This window comes from Manis javanica, chromosome 4 (assembly GCF_040802235.1).
Source record: "Manis javanica isolate MJ-LG chromosome 4, MJ_LKY, whole genome shotgun sequence".
In the NCBI taxonomy this organism is placed as follows: Eukaryota; Metazoa; Chordata; class Mammalia; order Pholidota; family Manidae; genus Manis; species Manis javanica.
This window is the reverse complement of record NC_133159.1, coordinates 19,940,446-19,963,526: the sequence shown is the minus strand read 5'-3', so window position 1 is coordinate 19,963,526 and position 23,081 is coordinate 19,940,446. Positions and strand designations below refer to the sequence as shown.

Genomic DNA, 23,081 nt, shown 5'->3' with positions numbered 1-23,081 from the left:
CACACAGACAAACCTTTGGCTGGCTAAGGTTTAAAATGACTTTTTGGCTCCTATGCTTGCACTCAGGAAGTGGGCCGCGAAAGCTGCACGTTTTCCAGGGAGACCACACTCTCCAAAGCCCATAAAGGATAATCAACAAGCCAGAGGGCACAGCCAGGAGCCGTGGTGAACAACGGACAAAGGAGTCCCTACCACAAATTAGGGTCTAATCAAGGAACTTCTCCCAACTCCAAGGAGGAAGGCTTTGCTACGACTGACCTGTGGGGATTCAGAAGTGCTTTGGACAAGTGACTGCTGTGTATCTCCCATTCTTTCCTTTTCTGAAATAGGAGTTTGTACTGAGGTTACCCTAATCTTGGTCTATCATTGTGTATTTTGTTCTTGTGGGGTGGGGATAACTTTTTTTTTTAGTTCATCAATCATCTTAAGGAACCTATCTGAAACTAATGGGAGATCTGGAGTTGAATACAGTGACTAGATGGAATTTGGAGTTACCTCCCTTGGGAAGGGGTATGTTCTGTAAGAAGAAAAGGAACAGATATTTGGCTCAGAAAGACAGGCTGGAGCTGAGGCTGACTGTGACACACAAATATCTGTCCTCTTCTTCTTAAACCCACAGTCAGATTTCACTTTCTGGTAGGGTTGCCAGATTAAGCAAATAAAAATATAGGATAAATTTGAATTTCAGATAAACAATGAAGAATTTCTCAGTATTAAGTATGTCCATGTGATATTTGGAATATAATTATATAGAAAAATATTTACCTGAAAATCAAATTTAACTGAGCATCCTGTATTTTATCTGGCACCCCTACTTCCAACCTCACTGCAGTTAGTGAGTTCTAGCCAATGGTGTGAAAGTGAAATGATGTGCGTCTCTTCCAGGCCTGGCCCGTTAACACCTCTGAAAGCAAAGGACTCAGCATCTAGAGGAGGGCAGCGTCACAAAATGGAAGCCTGGGCACCAAATGACTGGGTAGGAACAGGCTTCTCTCCCTAAACCTGCATTAGACTACGATAAACATGAAAGAAACTTTTATTAAGCCACAGAATTTTGGGAGTTGTTTGTTATAGCAGTTAACCTACTTTGAGTATCTCTACTCCCTAAATTCAATAGCTTTTCTCATTTTTTCCTTAACAGTCTATGACCCCGGTAACCATTTCTTTCTTCTTGAAACTCAGTCTTCCCCTGATACTATTTGTTTCTGGTTCTTTTAAAATAATAAAAAATAGCTACTATTCATGGTATTATGTGCCAGATGCTGTGCTAGAGCTTTATCTAGTGTCTCATTTGGTCCTTATAACTACTCTGGGTGGTAGACACTTTCACTCCCATTTTAGAGATGAGAAAACAGGTTTAGGAAAGTTGAATCAATTGCCCAAAGCCTTACAAGCACTCCTTCTGTCTCTACACTTTTCTTTTTGACAATCCCATCCAAAATTAGGGCTGCTGTAATTATCACGTCTGTGTGGATGTCCCCTGGACCCCTCTCCTTGTCTCTAGTTCCACATTTCCTGGAATACAAATGTGCTGATGGCATTGTAAACCCAACATGTCCAAAATGTAGCTATTCCTTGTTAGACTGTTCTGAACACTTTTAAATCCCACAACAACGTATACGATGTTATTTATATCTATGAAGTAAGACAATGTTTTCACATTTTATAGATGAGTAAATTGATGAGGCTTACAGATCCAATGTCTGGCTCATGTTTGCACTAGTATACCATAGAGCTGGGCTTGGGGCTGATTTCAAGGCCTAGACCTCAATAATGGTTTAGTCTCAGTTCCACTCAAACTGAGCCCTCCCTATCCGGTTCCATTTCCTGCTTCCTATGCTCATTCTCTGCCCTTAACTTTCAAAATCCTGCAAATGTCCTTCAAAGCCCAACTCAAAGGCCATTTCCCCATGTAGTCTATTCAGGTATTCTAAACTGGAAGGGATCTTCACATTGTATGAATTTACAAAGTACTTCTCTGTACCTTACTTACCTTTTCCTAAGCATACAACTTTAATTCATCCTCATCATAGAAAGTTCAAGTAGAGAGCTATAAAGCAAGAAGTTTAAGTATTCTTTCACTCCTGAATATACCAGTTTCTATCCTGATTGTTTCTGTGTATCTGCTAGTAACTCCAGTAGATAGTTATTTGAGGACAAGAAGCATAGGAAGTCATCTTCATTGGCCTAAGATAGGCATTAATAAACAATTGCTGAAAGAATCCATTTCACACACACACACACACACACACACACACACACACACACACACACACACACAATTTTTGGATGAAGGTGAGAGGGTCTGTTCAAAAAGAGTGCTATTTTTCCCCAGGGAAATGGGGGGGGATGGTAAAGACATGTCAAATACTCCTTCTCCTCCCACCTTCATTAAAGAACAAAAAAGCATCTACTTCTAGGTAAATGAAGCCTCTGGTTTCTGTTTTAGCTAGGTCTCAGAAGGAAATGACTTTTCTCTGAAATTGTAGACGCCCAACCCAGCTGCAGCATTGTTAGACCTCAGAGTAAACAGGAAGCTTCCTGCCTTAGGCCCTTCATGTCCCTCTCCCAGACTATTAAAGACTGTTATTAGGATGGTAAAAGGACAGCTGCTCACCATAAAGTCAGTCCATTCCTGAGTTCCTTAAATAATAGCCACTAGATCCCTCCAAAGTCAGAGAGACAACTGTCCATCTCCAGGCGAGTTCACCTAGCTAGGTCCTGTTATCTCCTCTAAGATCCACTGTAACCAAAATGGTCTCTGCAGAATGCCAAAGTTTCTTATCAGTTGAGAAGATGGGATTCTTATTTATAGGGTTTCTGGTCCTTGAGATAATTTGTCTCTGGGGATGATGAGAACTAGTGTGAAGGTTAAGCTGACACTTCCAGAACAGTGAGATCACCCCCTACTCTGTGAAGTCTTAATCATCTCTTCCAGTAGGGGAACAATCAGTCCTGATTATCCCCCCCCTCCAACAGAGGCGAGAGTTGAATCCATGACAAAAAAATCTAGTGCTCCTACCTCTTCAATGAAGGACTGAAATTAGACCTCAACTCACAGGATGGAAGTCCCTGGATTTGCAGCTGTTGGTACGGAGGGAGGGAACGGTTTCTGCCAACTGGAGGGACTCTAGAGCAGGGGTGATCATCTTTTGCCAAGGGCACTCTCGTGTCTTGGCAGAAGGCAGAGAGGGCTGCCCTGCTCTGTGTGTGCATTTGCAGAAGCATTTGACTCTGGACCAAATTCTCTCAGCTCTGCTAAAGCTGGGGCAATGGATGGAAAATAGTTATTGGCCAGGCTGACTAGAAGCTCCAACAGAGGGTGCTGGGGCTCAGCCAGGAGCTTCCCTTCAGCTGGCAAGTTTAGCTTTCTGTCATGGTCAGAGGAACTGTCTTAAAAGTCCGACTCTCAGGGCTCTCAAGAAGCTGCTTATAATTACCCACTTATTTTAAAGTTTCTGCTTTTCATAATTTTTGTTTCAAACGTGAAATGAGTGGTGACTATGCACAGCCTCTTACCTGGCTCAAAGAATGAGCAGAAATAGCTCAGCAGGGGTCAATGATTTTACTGCCATTGTAGTGATGGGCTTATAACCAAATGAGGTCAGGAATATACCATTTCATTCAATTATAAATTCATGCTGCCAGGTTGGCTCCTCTAATCCATGTCTACCAATCAAGCAAGCACAGGTACCCGGGCAGGAAAACCAGTCACTGCCTTGACCATTTAGTTGTCTGGTGCAGAATTACTTGCATAGGACAAGGAGCCATATTTACCAGGTGTCACTGCTTTCCCTCAAAGAAAAGGGCAATTAAGTTACTCCTCAGAGTTGGACCAGAGGAAGCGGAGAGTTTCTTCTAAGTGCCAAAAGCAGAATTGTCTATTTTCTCCTAAAATCACGTTTGAGCCTTAATGCAAATGTTTAGACTGAAAGATTCATCTTTTAAGGCAGCTCTTAAAAATCTTAGAGCAGAAAGGCACATACAAGAGATTATATGGTTTATTTCCCCTCTGCCCCAGAGGGGTAGTGTCATTTCCCCTAGTTTCAGAAAAGACAACTAAGGCTCTGAAAACTCTCCCAAGGTCAAACAGCTGGTAAGTGGAGTTTTACTGAGAGGACTAGAATGCAGGTCACCTGCCTGATCATGCAATGTTCTCAACATCACTTTCTCAACTTGTATTATTTTTAAAAGGTAATCTGTCACACATGTAATGGGAAGTTGTTCAATTTGCATTTCTTGGTAAGACTTTTCATGTAACTACATGAACAAATCACGAAAAAAATGATCAAAAACAATATTCCATTTTGAAAAGATGGTCCCACTTCACTTGCTGCCTGCTACTACACTATTCAAGCCTCTGCTGTCATGTGGGCACTATCACCAGCCTGTCAGCTGGAGCCTTTGATGAGATTTAAGGAATTTACATTTAAATTTATGTGTGAGTCAGTGGTTGTTTTGTTATGCTTGGTTGGCGAGACAGATCCCGGTGTACTTCAGACTTGGAATAAAATTTCTTACGAAACCTAGTTACAACCAAAGTTTGCCACAGCCAGGACCAGAAGCAGCTCTTTACAGTGATTCACACTTCTGTCATTCCTAACCAACCTTCCAAGAAACAGAAAGAGGTTCTAATGGACAGAGTAAGGACCCCAGGGCAGCACAGGCACCCTGGGGTGTATCTGCACTTTCGGACCCCTGCTTAAGTCTGCTTCAAGCCTGTCCCCTGAGACTCTGGTCATGTCCAAGGCAGGAAGTTGCAATGCAGGAGTACTCCCAGGAGCCAGTAGGTCAGAAAGTAGCCTAGAATGCATCGTGTGACTAGAGAACAAGTTTTCCAATTGTACAAAAGCATCATGAGAGAATTTCTGGGGCCCTTTTGTTCTGGTGCAGAGTTCCCTCCAGGAGGCTTCCAAGGCACAGTCTCTAGGGATCTCAGCTGTGGTTCTTGATCCTGAAGCAAATGAGCTGGAAACCAGTATACAACAGGAGTGGAGGAGCCCAAAAACCTGGTGAGAACCTGGAAATCATAAGAGGGAGGAAAACTCGCACATTTATTGGAATGCCAGTGCTTCATACTGGACCAGCCTGGGGCTCCCTTGCTGCTGGGTGAACTATAGCCCCGTAACTAGAAATGCACTACACTGGAAAAAAAAAATCAGCAGACCTTAGGATGTGCCTTATAAAGCTTTGTGTGACACTAGCTGGGTGACCTCATGTTACAAACAAACATAGTTACAGACTAATTACCACGATAATGAGCCAATCAATACTAAAAGCCCTATGGGGTCCAATTTTAGACCAGGACCTGGACTCTAAACTCTAGTCTGTGACATGGGGCTTTGGGAACCTGAGGTGGATCCAGAAAGCAGAGGGGAAGAGGGCAGGGGATTCTGTGGTTCAATATTCTCTCTCCTAGGGGAATTCAGAGCCAGTCTCTACATGGCCTGCCTCATCTAACTTGGAAACTCTATGAGCTCTGCTGGCAAACACTCTACTAACTGATCCAGCTACAAACACAAAATGCTACTTCCTATTTCTCCTGTGCCTTACATAGCTCAGAGAACTTTACAGACAGCCAATGTGCCCCTCCAAGAGGCAGAAACTGCTAAGGAGTGGCCATGATGGAGACAAAAAGACTTTCTTAGGGTTATGTTAAAACTGGGGCCATAGATGGGAACACAAAAATCAGATGTATGATCAAACCTTTCCCATCCCTCTTTATCCCCGCCACTGCACAAGAAAACACCTCTGAAAACTGAACACCAGCTTAAGAGTACCTTGAAAAATCAACATGCAAGCAGATATTCTTGGTATATTAGGGAAGGTCCCAGAGATATCCTCTGTGCTTATCTCTACATCTCAGTCGAATCAGGACCTTTCACAATTCTCAGGTCTTCGCACATGCCCTTCCATTGGCTGGCCCAGAATGTTCCTCTTTTGCTTCTTAAATGGGATTACTTTTTACTCATCAAAACCCAGCCTAAATATGACACCCTCCTCAGCCCCTTTAGTCAGTTAGCTATGTTTTCCTTTGTACTTTTACAATACTTAGCCTCAAAAGAGCAACTCCCCTTCTATCCCACTGTCTTATAGTTTTATCTGTCTCTCTATTTCTACCATGAGTCCCACTAGGGCAACAATCTCACTCATGTTCTATTCCTAGTGGTCTGACCCAGGGTCTGGCAAAAAGAAAGCCCCCAAATAGATAATGAATGAATAAATTAGATACAGGTCATTCAAACAGGAAAGTTAACTGTCTTCCCTGTCCCCAGCCAAGGGGTTCTGTCTGTATTCACAGCCTTATCCTAGCCAGGAACCCACCTCACCTGCACATGCATGCACAGACCACCGAACAGCAGCAGCACTGCAGCATGGACCTGGTACACAAACACCCGAGGACTGAGGAATCCAGGATCAGGCTTCTCTAAGGTCTTACTGTTCTTGCTCCTTCGCATCCCAAGTGTGAGGCAGAACCAAGGTTGAGTAGTCACATATGTCCAAGTTGCCCAGGCAACCAGTATAGCCACTGGTGCAGCCAGTAGAAAATTGGGCACCTGCTTGAGCTCATAGTATCTCAAAAAGCCAACATTCCAGTAGACATCCTGGATATAACTGTATATCAGGGGAATTTTCCAGGAGCACCAAGGTGGCTCATTTCCTTCTGCAATCCGGTAGCCCTTGTCCAAGGCTAACTGCAGCAAGGGCTTAGGGATGGGGTGGGCCGAGTCCGGCAGACAGAACCGGGTATAGGCATAATACTGAAAGAGGGCAAAGGGGAGGCCAAGTGTGATCACTGAAAGGAACACAGAGCCCATCAGCTTCAAGAGCTGTCTCAGAGGATTCAGCACCATGACAGAAGAGAAGAAGCCTTGGCACTGAGAATGCACGAGGAAGCCAACACTGACCAGCCCATTGGAGCGTACACCAGTGGCAAGGGCAAAGAGGAGTGCACTAGTCCAGCTTCGGCCCCTTTCCAGCTGCCCCATGGCGCTGAATGTTAGGAGGGCAAACAAAGCTTCTGAGTAACCAGCTGCCAGGAAGATGTTGGCAGGGCTGAGGCAGAAGAGCAGTGCTCCGTAAAAGGCCTGGCGAGGACAGTGCAAAACCAGACAACCCAGGTCATGAAGTGCGACTGCGGCCAGCACGGAGAACAAGGAATTAAGCAATGCTACTGAGATTAACAGGCAACTCCGTAGGTTCAGTAACCCCTGCAGGGGTCTCAGCAGTTTAGTCCCCACCAACAGGGCCAGGGGAAAACCAGGCAAGAAGGCGAAGTTGTGTTCATACAGATAGCCATGCTCGGCAATGAACAGGAAGTGTTCAGCATCCCAGTGAGACAGGCCACCCAGGAGACCTTCCACAAGTTGGTCCACAGAGCCCGAGGGGGTGAGGCGAGGAGGAGAGAAGGCTTCTGCATGATGATCTGGAATGACGGCATTGAAGAGAGCCTGTGGGATGAAAGAGAACTAGGATTTTGATTGAGCCAACTGGAAAAAAGAATTACCATTTAATAAAATGAGGAATAACAGACTTGATGGGGGAGAATCGAGAGGTCAGTTTTGGACCAGCTGAGTCTGAGTTGGACATTCCAGTGCAGAGGTCAACGAGGCAGTGAGATATATGAGTTTGAGGGTCAGGAGAGTGATCAAGGCTGGAGATATAAATCTGGCAGTCAAAGAGGCATATGGGTGGTATTTAAAGGCATGAGATTAGATGAGATCACCAAGGGAGGAAGTGCAGACAGGAAAGAAGAAATCTGAGGACTGGGCCCTGGATGTGTCAACACTTAGAGGTTCAAAAGAGAGTAAGGATCCAGCAATGAAGATAAAGAAGGGATGGTCAGCGAGGCAGGAGGAAAACCAGAAGAGCATAGTGATTCAGAATCAAGTAACACAAAGGAGTGACCAACTGATAAATGCTAACAGGTCAGGTAAGATGAAGACTGAAAACTGACCACTGGATTTAGCAATTTCAAGGTCACTGGTGTCTTTTTTTTGACAGCTTTTTCAGTGGAATGCAGGAGAAAAACCACCCGGACTAGATTCAACAGAGAAGGGGAGAAGGGAGAGAGTGCATACAACTATTTGGAGGAGTTTTGCTGTGAAGGTGAGCAGAGAGATGGGGTAGTTGGTGAATGACAATTTGGGGTCAAGGGAAATCTTGCTGTGTTTTTTTTTAAGGTGGGCAATAAGTATTTGACCATGGGAATAATGAAGTAGGAAGGATACCACTGAGTATTTAGGAGAGGGGAGAAATGCTGGAGGAGGCAAAAGACAGGATCTGCTACACAGGTGGAGAAGCCAGCCTTAGAGAGGAGAACAGACAGTTCATCCAACCCTAAGCTGTAAAGGCACGGAGGTGCAGATGTAGATAGGCTGATGATGTTGGGAGCATGCAGAAAGTTGCTGCTGATTGCTGCTCTTTTTCTGAGTTTTCACTCAGGAAAGCAAGTTGGGGAAAAGGTATTAGAGACCTGAGTGAAGAGGAACTAAGTAAAATAAGTCATGACCCTGGTTCTCAAAATAGGCTATTCACTGAAATCATTCAGGGAGTTTCAAAAATCCCCCCAGGTGATTCTCATGTGCAGAAAAATTTGAGAGAATGGAGGGTGAATGGACCAGGGAAAGACACTAAGATTGCCAGGTAGCATTGAGTACTTGGGTTAATGATCTTGTATAGAAAGAGACTAGTTAATACAGTTGTGTGTTTGGTGGGTATGGAGTAGGCAGAGAACTGACTTTAACCAAGGTTGGTCTTCTGTCTTGTGAATAAGACATAGGAAGAAGGGAGCAAGAGAGTTGTGCATGTAGGCACGGTGGACCATGGACTATAAGCTGGGTTAAGGGGAGCTGAAGCCAGAAGGTGGATGAGGGACAGTGAAACAGTGGTAGAATCAACGGATTATAGACCCAGTGGGGTGAAAGAACCGCCAGAACTGGGGTAGTGAAGGGAGTGAACTGGAAAGACAGGACATAGTGGTCAGATGCATCAGCTTTATTAATATTAAAACTGCCAAAAAATCAACAGTAATTCTGGAAAGAGCAATCAGTAGTGAATCAGGAGCTAAAATCTTCAAGGAATGAGGAAGAATGAGCTGTCACTAACAGAGATGACAGCAACAATGAAGGGTAACTGGGGATATAATCTGATGGCATAAACTTTAAAGCTGGAAGGGGTTGCTGGGAGAAGGAGCGACAGTGAAATAGCATTATTGTTAAATATCTTCTGCCTCATCAGAGTGTCGGCTACTTAAGAGAAAAAGAGATCATGACCTTTAATACTTACCATCTAGCGCAGTACTGGAACAGAGCAGGCACTTAATAAATTTCGGTGGTTGAGTAAACAGTCTAGAGGAAACTTGATTCCAAATCACAATCTCAATTAGAATCCAACTGTCCTGGTTCTCTATTCTAGATGCCAATTCACAGCATTGTTCCATTGGTTCAGCCTATCACCTCAGCTGATGCTGGTTCAAAGCTATCATCAAGTTCAGTTTCCCCAGCATGGCAAAAGGAATATGACCCTATTTATCATTTATTTATTTATTTATTTATTTATTTATTTATTTTTTGAGAGGGCATCTCTCATATTTATTGATCAAATGGTTGTTAACAACAATAAAATTCTGTAGAGGGGACTCAATTAACAATCATTAACCCCAAGCCTAATTCTCAACAGTCTCCAATCTTCTGAAGCATAACAAACAAGTTCTTACATGGTGAACAAGTTCTTACATAGTGAATAAGTTCTTACATGTATAACCCCATTTTTAAGGCGTTTTCTCTTTTTGGTCAGTTTCTTTATTAGGCCTCACGAAACAGTGAAAACAAGTGGGACAGGAGTGACAGTCACAGATAACAGCCCTAGTCTCCAAGTTGAAGACACTTTTAACTAAACCTGGGACCCAGCTGAGCCTACTATGCCTCATACAGTAGGAGAGAGGGAAGGTTCCCCTAAAGGAGCCAGCTATGAGCTTCAGAGTGACTGGTGCTTATGATAAAAGGCAGACATAATTATGCTAACATAACATCCCTAGAGTGTTGACATACATACAACAACACATACTAAGGACCTACTGAGCACCAGGCACTGTGCTAGGCACTGGACATAACTTAAGTAAATATGCAATTTGATTAAAATATATTACCAAGGGCAGCCTTGGAGGAGAAAGGGAGTTGTAAAAGGGAAAATGCATTCTGAGGGTTGTGTGTGGGTGAGACAGCAAGGGGAGACATGTCAGGGAAGGGGAGGAGACACTGAGGACTAAACAAAAATACACAGATTATCTCAGGACAGTCACCTCTCTCCCACTCAACTGACAGATGTAGTGTTCAGTCTCCTGGTAAGGGGACCCAGAGCAAGGCTTTGAGCTGTCACACCCTAAAGGCATTTCTGGTTACCTAACATCATGGTCTGAAATACTACTGGCTCAGGAGTATCTGGGGTCTGATTCTGGCCCTACTCTAACTTGCTTTGTGGCTTTAGGGAAACCATTTAACCTTTCGAGGCCTCTGCTGCTTCACATGTAAAATAAGGGATTAACAGACCATTTCCAAGAGTCTGGTCCACTTTTCAGCTATAAAACTCTTTTTAGGTCTCTATGGTTCCAACCACATGGAGGGGCACATTTGGGAGGTAGAAAGGAGATAAGGACTATTCTTAGCACCTAGCCCAGTCACATGCCAATGACATGTTCAGGACAAAAGATCAGACTGACCTGCAGCACCAGAGTCAGGACACGGCAGCAGACTGCAAACCTCAGCACCTCTTTCCGGGATGGGTCCAGGGGCCACATCCTCTCACCACCAGGAATTCAGGGCTGTTGCTGCCCGGATTGAGCCCCCTCAGGCTTCTAAACTCCAAAACCCAAGGAGGATGTGTCATGTCATACATATGGGCCAAAAGCAAGTTCTTGAAAGCATTCTTCATGGGAGGCTTCCCTTTCAGCATTCCTAAGGCAAACAAAGCCACCTAACTGCCCAGATGAGGGAAAAGCATCCTGAAGGCAGATGGGACGACTTGGTGTTACTCTGAAGCACTGAATTCTTATCAGGAAAGTTCCACATAAACAGGCATGAAGCTGGAAAGCGAAGCTCACAGAAAAATCTTTAAAAGCCTGTTGTGTGTCACTGTGCAGGAACTAAAGACCTGGGTTCAAGTCCTGGCTTTGCTGCTTATAGGTTCTCATTTAGTCCTTCTGAGCCTCAGTTCTTTATGTGTAAAACAGGATCAGACTATTTTGCCTGTCTCACAAAACTGTCACAGTGAAATGGACTAAAGTGTGAAGAAGTACTACCAAATCTATATTGCGGTTGCTATTATTTGGTGTGTGCCTTTTCCCTCCTGCCCAGAATAATAAACTAGGTCCCAAACCAGAGTCCCCAAAACGGGGCATAGACCTGAACTGGAAGACCATAATGACTACACACTCTAGCTTAGCTCTGTGATGTGTGTTCAGCTGGTCTGTTAAATTAAGTGGAGAAGGAAAAGAAAACCACAACTCAGCAGGACTTCAGCCAGCTCCCATTGCTAAAACAAACTTAGGAGGAAGACAGAGTTGACTACTAAGGATGGGGAAAACTATTATTTCCCATCTCTTTGTTGGAATGGCAGCAATGTATAAACAATTGCAAAGCCATTCTGGGGCAAGGAATGCACTTTACAGCACTTTTTTTCCAACAATTTCTTGGGCTAAAAGAAGTAGCAATGGCTCCTACAGAACATTCAAACACCAGTCTGAGAAGTCAGAAGGGTGGGCAAGGGCGTCAGAGGCAGCTCATCGATTGGGGGTGAAGAACTATCCCTAAAGGGAAAAATATTTAAACTGGTAAATTAACAGAGAGAACTGGAAGACTCTTCTCTTTTATCTGGCTACTACCTATCAAACCTTTAGTTATCATTTGTTTCTGGGCTTCTTCACCGACCCTCACTAGGCTATATGAATATGCTCTCATTGGACTCTGCCTTTTCCTCTTTATTGTTGTTGCTTATTTCACTTGCTTGTGAGAACAGGGGATTTGTCTATCTTGCTCCCAACTACCCGCAGGGCCTAGCATTACAAACAGGCATTTTAAGCCCGTTCTGATTGAGTGGAAGAGGCAAGAACAGGATATAGCAGCACCAGTTCATTGGCTGTGGATATGAAATGACTGTTTCAAGTACTCCTCCCATCATTTCTCAGGTTAAGAGCGAAGACGACAAAGTCATTGAAGCTGCAAGAAAATAAAATTTCTCCAGGAAGGTAGCCAGATTGGCCAATAGCAACAGTACTCAGTTCTTGGCACAAGGGGGCGCTAGCCGCTTACTGCATCACCAGGAGGAATGGAGGAAGGGAGAGGCCACCGACGCCACACCGGTTTGCTCATCAAAATTCAGTTCAAAGGCAAGCTTTTGAAAACCCCAGAGAGCAAGCGGTAGTTTGTAAATCTACCCTTCACTTCCAACATCTGACACGCTGAATCGAGAACTGTGGAAACAGGCGGGGCCACCCTCATATGGCCTTTAGTTCTCTATCCTAGGGTGAATTCACTTACTCCCTTAAGTCATTTGCCACCCACATGCAGAAGAAAAGTTGGAACAGAAAAGCACTTAACCCACCTCTGCCTCTTCACCAGGCTTTCATTCTTCCTCTCTCCAGAGCCAACCTCTAGCCCCAGCGACCACAGGAGACTTGAAGCCTACACTTAGCTTACAGGTAAAACAATAAAAACAAAACAAAGCCAGTGAGTTCTCCCTCTCGGCTGGTTGCCGACCTCACTTTCCAACAACCATTTGTGAAATCACTGACTCTCCGAACTGGCGGGACACTTAGAGAGCAACTACTTTTGGTGTACTTTCCCGTGAGATAAATATGCCCCATAGAGGTGACTAATACAAACCTCCACAGTCTCTATCAGAGACCTCATTAGACCCTATGAAGCCAGTGTAATTACCACCGCCATTTTATGGATGTGGAAACTGAGACTCATTGGGGTCAAATGACACACCGAAGGCTATATTTATATTTGAAGAGAATGTTTTTTTCCCCTCCCTGAAACCTCACGATCTTCCACAAGCCCTCACCGCGGCCAAAGGGAATGTGCTCTTTCAGAACCAGGATTACAGACCAGGTCTCCCCAACTCCTGAGTCCTGTACTTATCCAATGACAGCGCGTGCTCTTACTGGGTAGCTTAGGGCTGAGAATTTGGGGAGGCCTGAACTGGAGCTCTGGACCCTCTGGGCAAGACTAACATTCTCTATGGGTGAAGTCGCTCTGACCAGTCCTAAAAGCCAGAGGCCTTGGGGGTCGTCGCCAGCCAGGTGCCGCCTTCTGCCAGCCCAGTCGGGTCCGAAGACTGTGTTCCTTTCGGACACCGCCCCAAGTGGTGATCAGGCACCTCATCCCCGCAGAGGGGCTTAGGGGTTACTCCCAAGGGGGCCGATAGGGCCCGGGTCGGCATAGGGCCGGAAGGCGGGGGAGGGCGGCAGGCTGTAAAGGAAGAGGCGGCACCGGGAGGCCTCTATGGCGGAGGGGCGGGGCTCCCTGCTACAGCGCGGCCTCCGTCTCATTTCGCTCGGCCTCCTTTTGACAACTGCCCCCCCCCACCCCCCACCCCCCACCTCCAAATAACTCCCGGGCTCCCAGGCTGCCTCCAGCTCCTCAGTGCCGGCCCATCGCGATCTCCCAGAGAAGGCCCGAACCGCAGCTCTTCCATCCGGGCCCCGAGCGGCCTGCGCCTGCGCAGTGACTCCGCCGACGGCGGCCCCGCCCCGCTCCTGCCCGGACTCAGAGCTGCCCCGCCCCGCCTTGCGGCGGCCATGTTGACTTCGGGCGAGCGGAGCGGGGACCGCAAAGCCCCACAGCTCCGCGCCCTTCTTTCTGGGTATCTTCCTTCCTCAGTGACACCTGAAGAGTTCTCTCTGGCACTTCACGCTCCTCAGTCCCCCGCCCCCGCCTTCAGTTAGTTTGCTGGGGCTGCTGTCTCACAGTCCGTGCTCTTGCCCCAGTTCCGTCCCGCAGACATCCACTGAGTTCCTGATGTATGCCGAGGCTCTTGGAGCCGGGGGCTGTCCCGCGGCCTCTTCACAGAAGCCAGAGCAGCACTCTCCCTGCTGTCAGGCAACAACAGCTCAGCACAGACCCTGGCACACAATAGATGTTCTCTAAGTAGAATGAAAAGCCTTCTTGGGGTTTCTGTAGCCAGCAGCGGCACCCTGCGTCCTGGGTGTGAATAAAGTGGGGGATCCCCCTGACTTTCCCCTCCTCCAGTTACCAGGGACCTTCTGTCCTACTTCTGTCCTCAACCCATTCTCAGGTGGCTAATGAGGACAGAGTAAGAAGCTTCAGAGATCGCCCCCCAGGACTCCTTTCTCCTTCTTCATTCAGGCAGTTCCTCTCCTAAAAAGTGGGGCCAAAAACGAAGACAAAAAAAGAAACTAACGCAACAAAACAGACTGTTAGGGAGGAGCGGCCAGTTGGTACCCTGTAACGGAAACTGTTAGAACAACTTTGCACCCTCCTTAAAGGAAATAGATAATAAATCCTTCTCCGTTGGTGGATTTCTTTTCTCAGGATTCCAAAGCCTTCTGTGGTTTCAGTTATCTGCACTCCAAACGAAGCTAGGGTCTGGGTTAGCCTCTGGCCACAGCCCTGGCTGAGGGAGGGGTTTATCTTCTGCCACAGCTACTACATGTGGGTGGGAACAAAGAGGTGGTTGCTATCTCTCCAAGCAAGGAGTAGCCCACATCAGTTATGGGGGGGCCAAAGACTACATCTTTTGATTCTTTATAACTCATTTCAGGCCCTGAGACCTACGCTGCTCTCAGTCATTTGTTGTGTGTAAGGCGGGTAAAGAATAAATCACGTTTTGGTGGTGTGTTGACGGAGAGAAGAAGGGAAAAATGGAGTTTAGAAGACCCTTCTCCCAGGTTTTTCAGTGACACTTATTCTCAGCTCTAGAGGCCTGTGAGTGAATCGGCAAAACTGCAGGGCGTACTCGTGACTGGGGCCTAATGTGGCTTGAATCTCTAGAATTCCATGAAGCTCCAAGCAGCACTCTTTGCAAAAGCAAAACTGAGAAGTGAACTGTACTTGCTCTGTGAATTCACAAGAGAAAAAGACATGCATTCTTAAAGTTCCCTCTGTCCACCCCAAATTCCCCCAAAAATCTGTAAAAGGGACACGCATCTCTTGTGATAAGTCAGAATGTCTTCTAAAAGCTCAACTGTCCAGATCTTCAACTCTGCTTTCCTGCAATTTCTCCTTCCTTTCCTTCCCTGCTACCCAGCCCCCTCTTCTTCCGCTCTGTTTCCTGTTTCATTTTCTGGCTCCTGCTCCAGCAGGAAAGCAAAGAAGCTGAATCTTTTGCTCTCAAAGCCCTGGCTTGTCAGAATTGAAAACTAGGTGGGAGGGGAGGGGGTTCTGAGCCTCCAGAGCTGTGAGTAAGTAGTTGAGGAGGCAGCTCTCTCCTTTCTGCTTTTAGAGTCTGCAGCTAAAATGGAGCCTGCATCTACACAGGGAGCCAGCTGAGCGACCAGCACTATGGGAGAGATGGAGACACACCCCAGGCTCGAGAAAGACTCTATACCACCCGGCCACTTCCATTAAGAAGCAAATATCCCACACCATCAAGAAACAATTTCATGTATAAATCCATAACCTAAACAATGGAAGCAATGCTTTGATGTTTCTAGAATCCTAGAATGTAGGAGTTACAGCATCTGTTTCTTGGACCTACCTGGCTCTGCTTTTGTTTCCCCTGCTTGAAACACTTCACTGTCTGACCACTCTTTGGCCAGCCCACTACATTCAGGTCCCAGCTGAAATGTTGCCCCTTCAGAGGGTCTTTCCCCGATGATGTAGCCACATGCTATCCCATCACCCTATTCTGTTTTCTTCACAGAATTTAACAACACCTAAGTTGTCCTGTCCGTGAATTTCGTTGCATTGTTTCCCTCTTATGGGATGTAAGCTCTGTGAGAATGGGGAACGTATTCACCAAAGTATTACCAGCCCTTAAACAGTGCTTTGCACACTGTGTATACCCTTCACACAAGGTATGTACAGACCTTGTGAATAGATCAATTTATTTAACCTGATACTTATATGGATGTGGGAACTAAGGCTCAGTGAAGGGAAGCGACTGGCCCAAAGTAACACAACTTGTGGCAGAGGTAAGACTTGAATTCAGATCTCTGGCCTCCTAGGCTGTTTGTTTTCTACTACTAAACTATTTTACTCTTTCTCAGTCTTACCTCTTTCCCTCTCTTCCTTTTTTTCAGCACAACTAAGGGTATTACAGGCGATGCCAAGAATCCTAGGTAGGGCCACCAAATCTTAATAGCTTCTACCTACTCTTCCTCCACTGAAGTCCTATTTTTCCTGTTTTAGTCAACAAAATAGGAATGCCTACTATGTGACAGGGGATGAAGATGTAACACTGAGCAAGACAGGCACTGTTCTTGCCTTCATGCGGATGGTAATCTCTACCTCCTAGACTTCATAATGCTTGGGACAAAGTGCTCAGTGAAGACCGGCTGGTGTAACTCCCTGGACAAAACAGGGAGATAGTGGTTTTCCCACTGAAGGTGTGGAGAAGGATGTTTGGTAATTGTGAAGTGCTCACCTCCCTAGAGCAACTTGACAATGTTTTTCTCTAGCTGCCTTGCCTTGCTCCTGCTGCTCCCCAGGCTGGGTGGAGGAACAGCCCTGCTTATCTATTCTCAGTAGTTCAGTTTCCAGACTCTAAACTTGTCATGGCTCCTATCCTTATGGAAACGATGGAGTAGCTGACCCTGATCTTGGCTTTGATGCCATGCCATTATGGGACAAAAGTGACCACACTGGTCTCTAATTCTGTCACTGCCAACTGTGAGCAGGCAGGGCTAATGCCTGATGACAGGTAGCTGTGCCTTACCAGAATTTTATGGCACTTCTTTTCGCTGTGGATGAAAGGGCATTCATTGGCAGTTTCCAAGGATTCTGGGTGACATTTACATCCATCCTGAAACATGGGGTGGCACCAATCAGGTTTTGGACATTAACCAAAAGCATCCTTTAACTTAGACCTCTGCTGTATCACATGAAGATATTCATCCACCCAAGGACAAACACTCTGTCTTGCCTCCCAATTGCAGGAGTCACACACTGATTCTTTAGGGGCCATGGACACTAGACATTTTTCACCCTTCCTTCAGAGTTTGCCTGTCAAGTAGTTAGAAAACCTTGACCCCACTAAGAGGCCTAGTAGGAAGGGCCTTAGCCACTTGGGGGTGGCAGTAGCTGCAAGGCAAAAGAGCCAATGAGGTTGAGAGTATTGTTTAGGCCGGACTTGGCTGCTTTCCAGCTATGAAAGAAGGCTAAGGTCATTTGGGGGGTGGGGAGGGAGGAGCCTGGGAAAAGAACTACTGGCCACACCCCTGGGTTCTCTGCTGGCGAGGTTCTGTTTACTTCTCAAAAGCAGATTACTCACAGCTCAATGGCTAGCAGTTCTCTCCGCCTGTGCTAACTCTAGTTATAAACTGCAGACCAGGCTAGACTCCCCCTGCATTGCAGGAAAGCAGATGAAAGGAACCCAGGAAACCAAACTCCTAGGTAATGCTCCATGCATAGCCCAGAAATGCACTTTCTAGACTAGAAAATTAAGTTCAGGAGGCCCAGAGCAAAAATAGCTATTAGCAACATTGCTCACCAAAATATAGATTTGAAAACTTTTCCATTTAGTTTCTCCCAGAAGTGTTCTAGAAAGGCATTTTGGTTGACAAAGTTTAGCCAATTATCTCTATTCCCCCCCACCACCAATAGAGAAATACTAATTATTCATTCTTGTCCCTGACCCAAATATTAACCACACTTAGTTTGAGGACCACTTGACTGAAATTCTTGGGACATTACATCATGCTAAATACAAAACCAAATCTTGCCTGCTGAGCTCCACAGCTAGGTCCAGTCACTCCAGCTTGTCTCCTGATCCAGGAGGGAGGCATAGTGTGGTGTATTAGGAAGAACCTGGGCCTCAGAAGGTCAGGGGGACCTTGGTGGTGTGTGAGCTCAAACAAGCCAATTTCCTCAACTGTAAAATGGGAGCCAAAATACTGACTTCACAATATGGGACTGTTACAGAATTATTTGATGTACTACTTCTGGTATACAACTAGGTACTCAGCAGAAAGCTGTTTGAAGTTTCACCTCTAAGTGTCCACAAAATTAGCATTTTCTATTACTGCTTCTGGTTTCTCCATTGTTTCCTTAAGGAAGATGTACAGAGAAGCCTTATGAAAATATGCATCTGGCCAACATCTGATTTCATTCAACTGCTTATGAAGTGGCTATGTGCCAGGCTGTGCTGTAGGACAGGGATGCAGTAGTGAAAACCAAACCTCCTACCCTCAGAGAACTTACATTCCAGTGGAAGACAGGTTAAGTACAATATGCAATAGGCCAGATGGTAACAAGTGCTGTAAAAAAGATTAAGGTAGAGAAGGAAATAGGGCAGACGAGCAGGTTGCTACTTTAAATAAAGTGACTAGTGATTCACTGATAATGGTATTTGAGCAAAGATCTGAAGATGAGGACTTGAGCCACACAGTTATCTGGTGAAAGAGTATTTTGGGCAGAGTAAACAGTAAGTGCAAAGGCCCCAAGGTGGAAACAGTTCTGTATAGTGGGGTGAGCAATGGGGAAGAGAGGAAAGGGTACCAGAGAGGTAAGTGCAAGCTAGTTAACTGAACCGAGGACCTCAGAGGTCATTGTAAGGATCTAGACTTTCACTTGTTCATAGTGAGAAGCACTGAAGGATTTTAATCTTAGGTTTCAAAGGGGGCATTCTGGTTTGCTGTTTGACCAAGCAAAACCGAAGAAGCAGGGAGGCCAGTTTGGAGGTATTTTAAGAATCCAAGAAGGGTATGATTGTGTCTTGAACTACAGTGGTAGTGGCCAGAGTGATTAGTTCTTGAAGAGTGCTAACAGACTGGATGTGGAAATGAAAGGAGTTGATTTTTTTGCTGAGCAATGGGGTTGCACTTAGGAAGCAGCAGGTTTTTAGGGGGAAGACAGGGCATTTTAGCTTGGGCAGGTTCAAATTAAACTTGCAAGCAGAGATTTCTAGAAGGCAGTGGAATGCTGTATAATCCAGCTTCAGGGGAGAGGGCCAGTCTGGAGAAAGAAATGGTTACGTTGGAAGCTGCCTTCAGATAAGTAGTTGTCTTACTGTTAAAAACTTCTAAGAAAAACATAGATCATCCCTTTGCTAACTATTTCCAAAAGTTGTTTTTTCCCAGAGTATCATCAATTTCGTTGGCTATTTAAACTCATTTTATTTCAAGAAGCTAACATGCTTTTCATGCCTAGAACTTCCTCTTGCAGGTGTGAAATTATCTCAGATCCTTCTTAGAGTTACAGTATGAAAGGTAAAGTGGAATACAGTGCACAAACGACAGGGTCCAGGATGCCACCATTTAGGGGGAAGAACACACCAAGAGAGATTTTCAACAACAGGATCAGCTTCTTCCACCAAAAAGCTCAAGCTTTTAAACAGTTTGAAAACAATAAAAAGCCTCACAAACGTCTTACCAAGATTTAATGTACATTTATTCTTAACACGTGGAACATATAGTATAAAGATTTCATACTGAATAAATGATATTCATTAAGCCAAAAAAGGAAAAAAGGAGGAATTTACATCAAGTTTTAGCTACATTGTTTGAAATACAAATATGCAGATTTTATCACTGAAAAAATCTCAATTGTGTTTCTTCATCAGGAACTTCAACTGAACCTAGAACTTTTTCACACCTCGATTAGAAAGAAAACAAAACAAAACAAAAACCCAGAAAAAAAAAACAAACTATAAGTTGATTGGCTGCTGAGACAGCAAGGACTTTTTACAGAGACCTGTACAGCATCACACCAAGAGGGGCGATGTCTGGCAAGAGATTAAATAGCTGTGTCTCGCTTTGTGCAGGTCACCAACTTGTTAACTCGTCATACTATAAAGGGGTAGCTGGGAGGGGGACCAAACTGTGGGGATCCAAGGGTATGTGCAATGTACAACGTCATATATATACACATGTGGCAGCGCAGCCGCTGCAGCTAAAGGTTAAAACCAGTTCTAAGAGGTGATCTCAGGGTTATTCATACAATCAAGGAGGAGAGAAAGAGGTCAGGGTGTTGTAGGTTCACACATGATACTTTGGGGGAAAAGCCTTTTTTTTTTTCTCCTCAACGTTTAACTAAAAACATTTTTAAAAACTACAGCTTGCTGCTGACCCAGCGTTTTCTCTTGTTTCCATGTGAGACATTATTATTACAGTATGTTTACAGTATCAGGTGTACAGTACAGTACATGAAAGGGTCTACACTCTACTGCACAGGCCTCTCCAGTGAACAGGGTCTGTCCACAACTGCGAACTTCTTGGCTCCTGCAAGATTGTGAATGTACAACAATAAACCACACACAGTTCAGCAGTCACCTTTTTTGTCCTTCAGGTTTTTTTTGTATTTTTTCCTTTTTTTTTTTTTTTTTTTTTTACCATTAAAAACAGTTATGAAATGTGGCATCCCGTTGATGCAAGGACCGGGAAAGCCATTTTTATTTTATTTTTTCCCCAAACTCACTGTAAACAACAGTAACTTTGGTTAAAATAAAAAAAGTCTTCTATGTAGGCAGAGCTTTGTCTTTTCAAATAGGGTGGGGGTCCTGAGGGGAGTAAGGTGAAGACAAGGAACAGAAAGGTAGGAGGTGGGTGGGGTGGGGGAAGAGGCAAGAGAAGTAGGAGACTTTTTTCCCAAGGGAGAAGCTGGACAGCACAGGGTAAACTGGATTCTGAGGTGGTTTTGCATAAATAAAGGGCAACAGTCAGTTTCTAAGTTCTCCACACACGCACACACACACAGGGAGGGAGGTGTCCCACGGCTGTCATGACTGGCCAATCAAAAACAGTACATCACAAATGACTTGTGAAACCAATGAGTTCATCAACGGTGATACCGAGATGTCCAATAGCCGTGACTCGTACAGCGTGAATTCCGAGTGGTTCTCGTCCACCTTGGCCAGGGCCAGCAGCGCGCGGGCAGCCCGCCGCATCATGTCCACACTAGTTGGCTCAAAGGGCGGGTTCTGCATGTGCAGCAGGCTGGCCTGGCTCTGCTGGAACTGTGTGGCAGCAAGGCTGTCCTCCAGAAAGCCCAGGAGGTTGCCGATGCTGCCCTTCTGCACTGCAATGGCGCGGGCTGCCAGGCTGTCACCCTGCGCCAGGTTGGCTAGCAGCACCACAGCCATCTCCCGGCATACTGGGTTCTTTCGGTCACTGAGGAAGCGCACCATGGTGCTATACAACTTCTCCAGGCGGCTGAAGGGGGGTGTGGCCAGGATCAGGTCCACATTGTTGTCCTGGATGCTGAGTTTGCTGAGGGTTTCCAAGACCAGTCTCTGAGGGGAAAGGACGGCATTGGGGCCCAGGGTGGAGAAGGGGTCCTGGGCTTCAGCTGAAGGGCAGACGGCCCAGTGCAGGAGTCCATCCAGGACAGGCAGGCAAATGCTCTCAGGGTATGGAGACAGGTCCAACTGCCCCGAGATGTTGGCAAGCGTGACCAAGGTGTTTTCCCGGAGCATCTCCAAGCAGTCCCACCACCACTCCACTTTGTTGCAGCTCACCCCTTGGTCCTGCTCCTCCTCCTTCTCGTAAGTTAGTGGTGCCTGCTTCCGTTCTGGGTGCTTGTGGTGCAGAAGGATCAGTTTGCCCAGGATCAGCAGCAGCCCTGGGTGTTTGGACATCTCAAAGTCGTTGCCTGGCACAAATGACAGGCTTCGGATGGTATTGGAGACGCAGACACAGCGCTTGGCAAGGGAATCCTGCCAGTCCAGAAGGGTACACAGTGGGGTCTCATCTTTACTGTGGGGCTCATCCTCTAGGATCTTGATGTTCCGATGGCTCTGTGCTGGGCTGATGCCAAATGGAAACTTGCTGCTCTCCTTCGTGGCCTCTGCACTCTTAGCTCCCTCCTCGGTCAATGTGCTGGACCGGGTGGACAACACGTCATCCATAGTGGCTGTGATCCGTTTTTCTGGAGGGCCATCAGGTGGGGGGCCCTCCTGTTCTGTTGTCCCTGGCATACCCTCTGCTGCCGTGACATGTTTCCGAGCGACTGGTGGGCAGGGCACGTGAGGCCGGGTAGGCAGCAGCTCTGTTTTGCTCTCAAAGTGGGTCTGGATATGCTCAGTGGTATCCCCCCCACCAATCCGCCAGTGCAGCAGGCCACTGTCAAACTCCTGCACACGCCCAAGCTTATCTGAGCAGTCCACCACAAATGGGTCATTTTTATGCACAATTTTTACTGGAAGCTTGTCAAACTTACTAATCAGTTTCTCCTCACTGTTCTCTGAGGCTGCCTTGTCCTTGCCTGAAAAGGCCATCTCCTCATCATTTTCAACTACTTCCTCTTCTTCCTCCTCTAGTTTAGGACCTAGAAGATCTTCTTCCTCCTCCCCTTCCACAGAGGCTGGACTAGATGTCTTGCTGAATCTCCCAGGGTCCAGTAGTGTTCTCTGTCCTGGGTCACCTACCTCATACTCCTTTAAAATGCCAAAGATCTCAATCAGGCAACGTCGGAAATATTCCACAAGAAGCTCTAGCAACCCTGGGAGCTAAAAGAGAAAGAGCAGGGAATAAATTAAGGGAGAAAAGTAGGCTAAGAAGAGAATCCTTGCCTTGAGAGACCTCCCCAGGTCTTCCCTCTAATCTCCCCCCAACCTTTTCCTTCTAGGTCAGACGTCTGTATCACCAGGAGAGGCAGAGTTGCTTCTTTCCCAAAGACTCTCTACAGAACAAGTTAATCTCTCCTATGCCTGGCAAAGTTCTTCCTTCTGTGAAACCTACCTTCACATGAGCCTGCAGCAGGATGGAAGTGCTGACCAGTAGCTCTGCACCTCACCTACCAGTGATGCCCATCTCTCAGCTTCCTTTTTTCCAACCCATTTCTGCTTTCCTTCACCAGGCTTGATTCCTACTGATGGGTCACTGCCAGTGACCCTCTTAGGACACACTCTACATTCCACTGCTAAGTGGAGCCCAAAGCTAGGCATGGTGGGATGACCCCTTC

At 46.0% G+C, this 23,081-nt stretch overlaps 2 protein-coding genes across 6 annotated transcripts in view; both read right to left on the bottom strand.

Annotated features, from left to right (window-relative positions):
• Positions 1-3,985: 3,985 nt before the first annotated feature.
• PIGV (phosphatidylinositol glycan anchor biosynthesis class V) lies at positions 3,986-14,324 on the bottom strand. 2 transcript variants are annotated; one of them, XM_037017854.2, is made up of 5 exons: positions 13,604-14,324; positions 12,601-12,690; positions 10,721-10,855; positions 6,330-7,451; positions 3,986-5,020 (listed from the first exon to the last, which is right to left on the bottom strand). In XM_037017854.2, the coding sequence occupies exons 3-5, from the start codon at positions 10,796-10,798 to the stop codon at positions 4,739-4,741; spliced, it is 1,482 nt and encodes a 493-aa protein (XP_036873749.1). In that variant the 5' UTR covers positions 10,799-10,855; positions 12,601-12,690; positions 13,604-14,324; the 3' UTR covers positions 3,986-4,738. The 2 variants fall into 2 exon arrangements, with proteins under 2 accessions (XP_036873749.1, XP_017516913.1); XM_017661424.3 differs by lacking the exon at positions 13,604-14,324 and adding an exon at positions 13,235-13,591.
• Positions 14,325-19,553: 5,229 nt separating this feature from the next.
• ARID1A (AT-rich interaction domain 1A) overlaps positions 19,554-23,081 on the bottom strand; it is a 66,600-nt gene continuing 63,072 nt past the window's right edge. For all 4 annotated transcript variants that reach the window (XM_037017839.2, XM_037017840.2, XM_017661416.3 and 1 more), the window contains exon 20: positions 19,554-22,626. In XM_037017839.2, the coding sequence (XP_036873734.1) occupies positions 20,899-22,626 (1,728 nt within the window). In that variant the 3' untranslated portion in view covers positions 19,554-20,898. The remainder of the gene's footprint in view (positions 22,627-23,081) is intronic.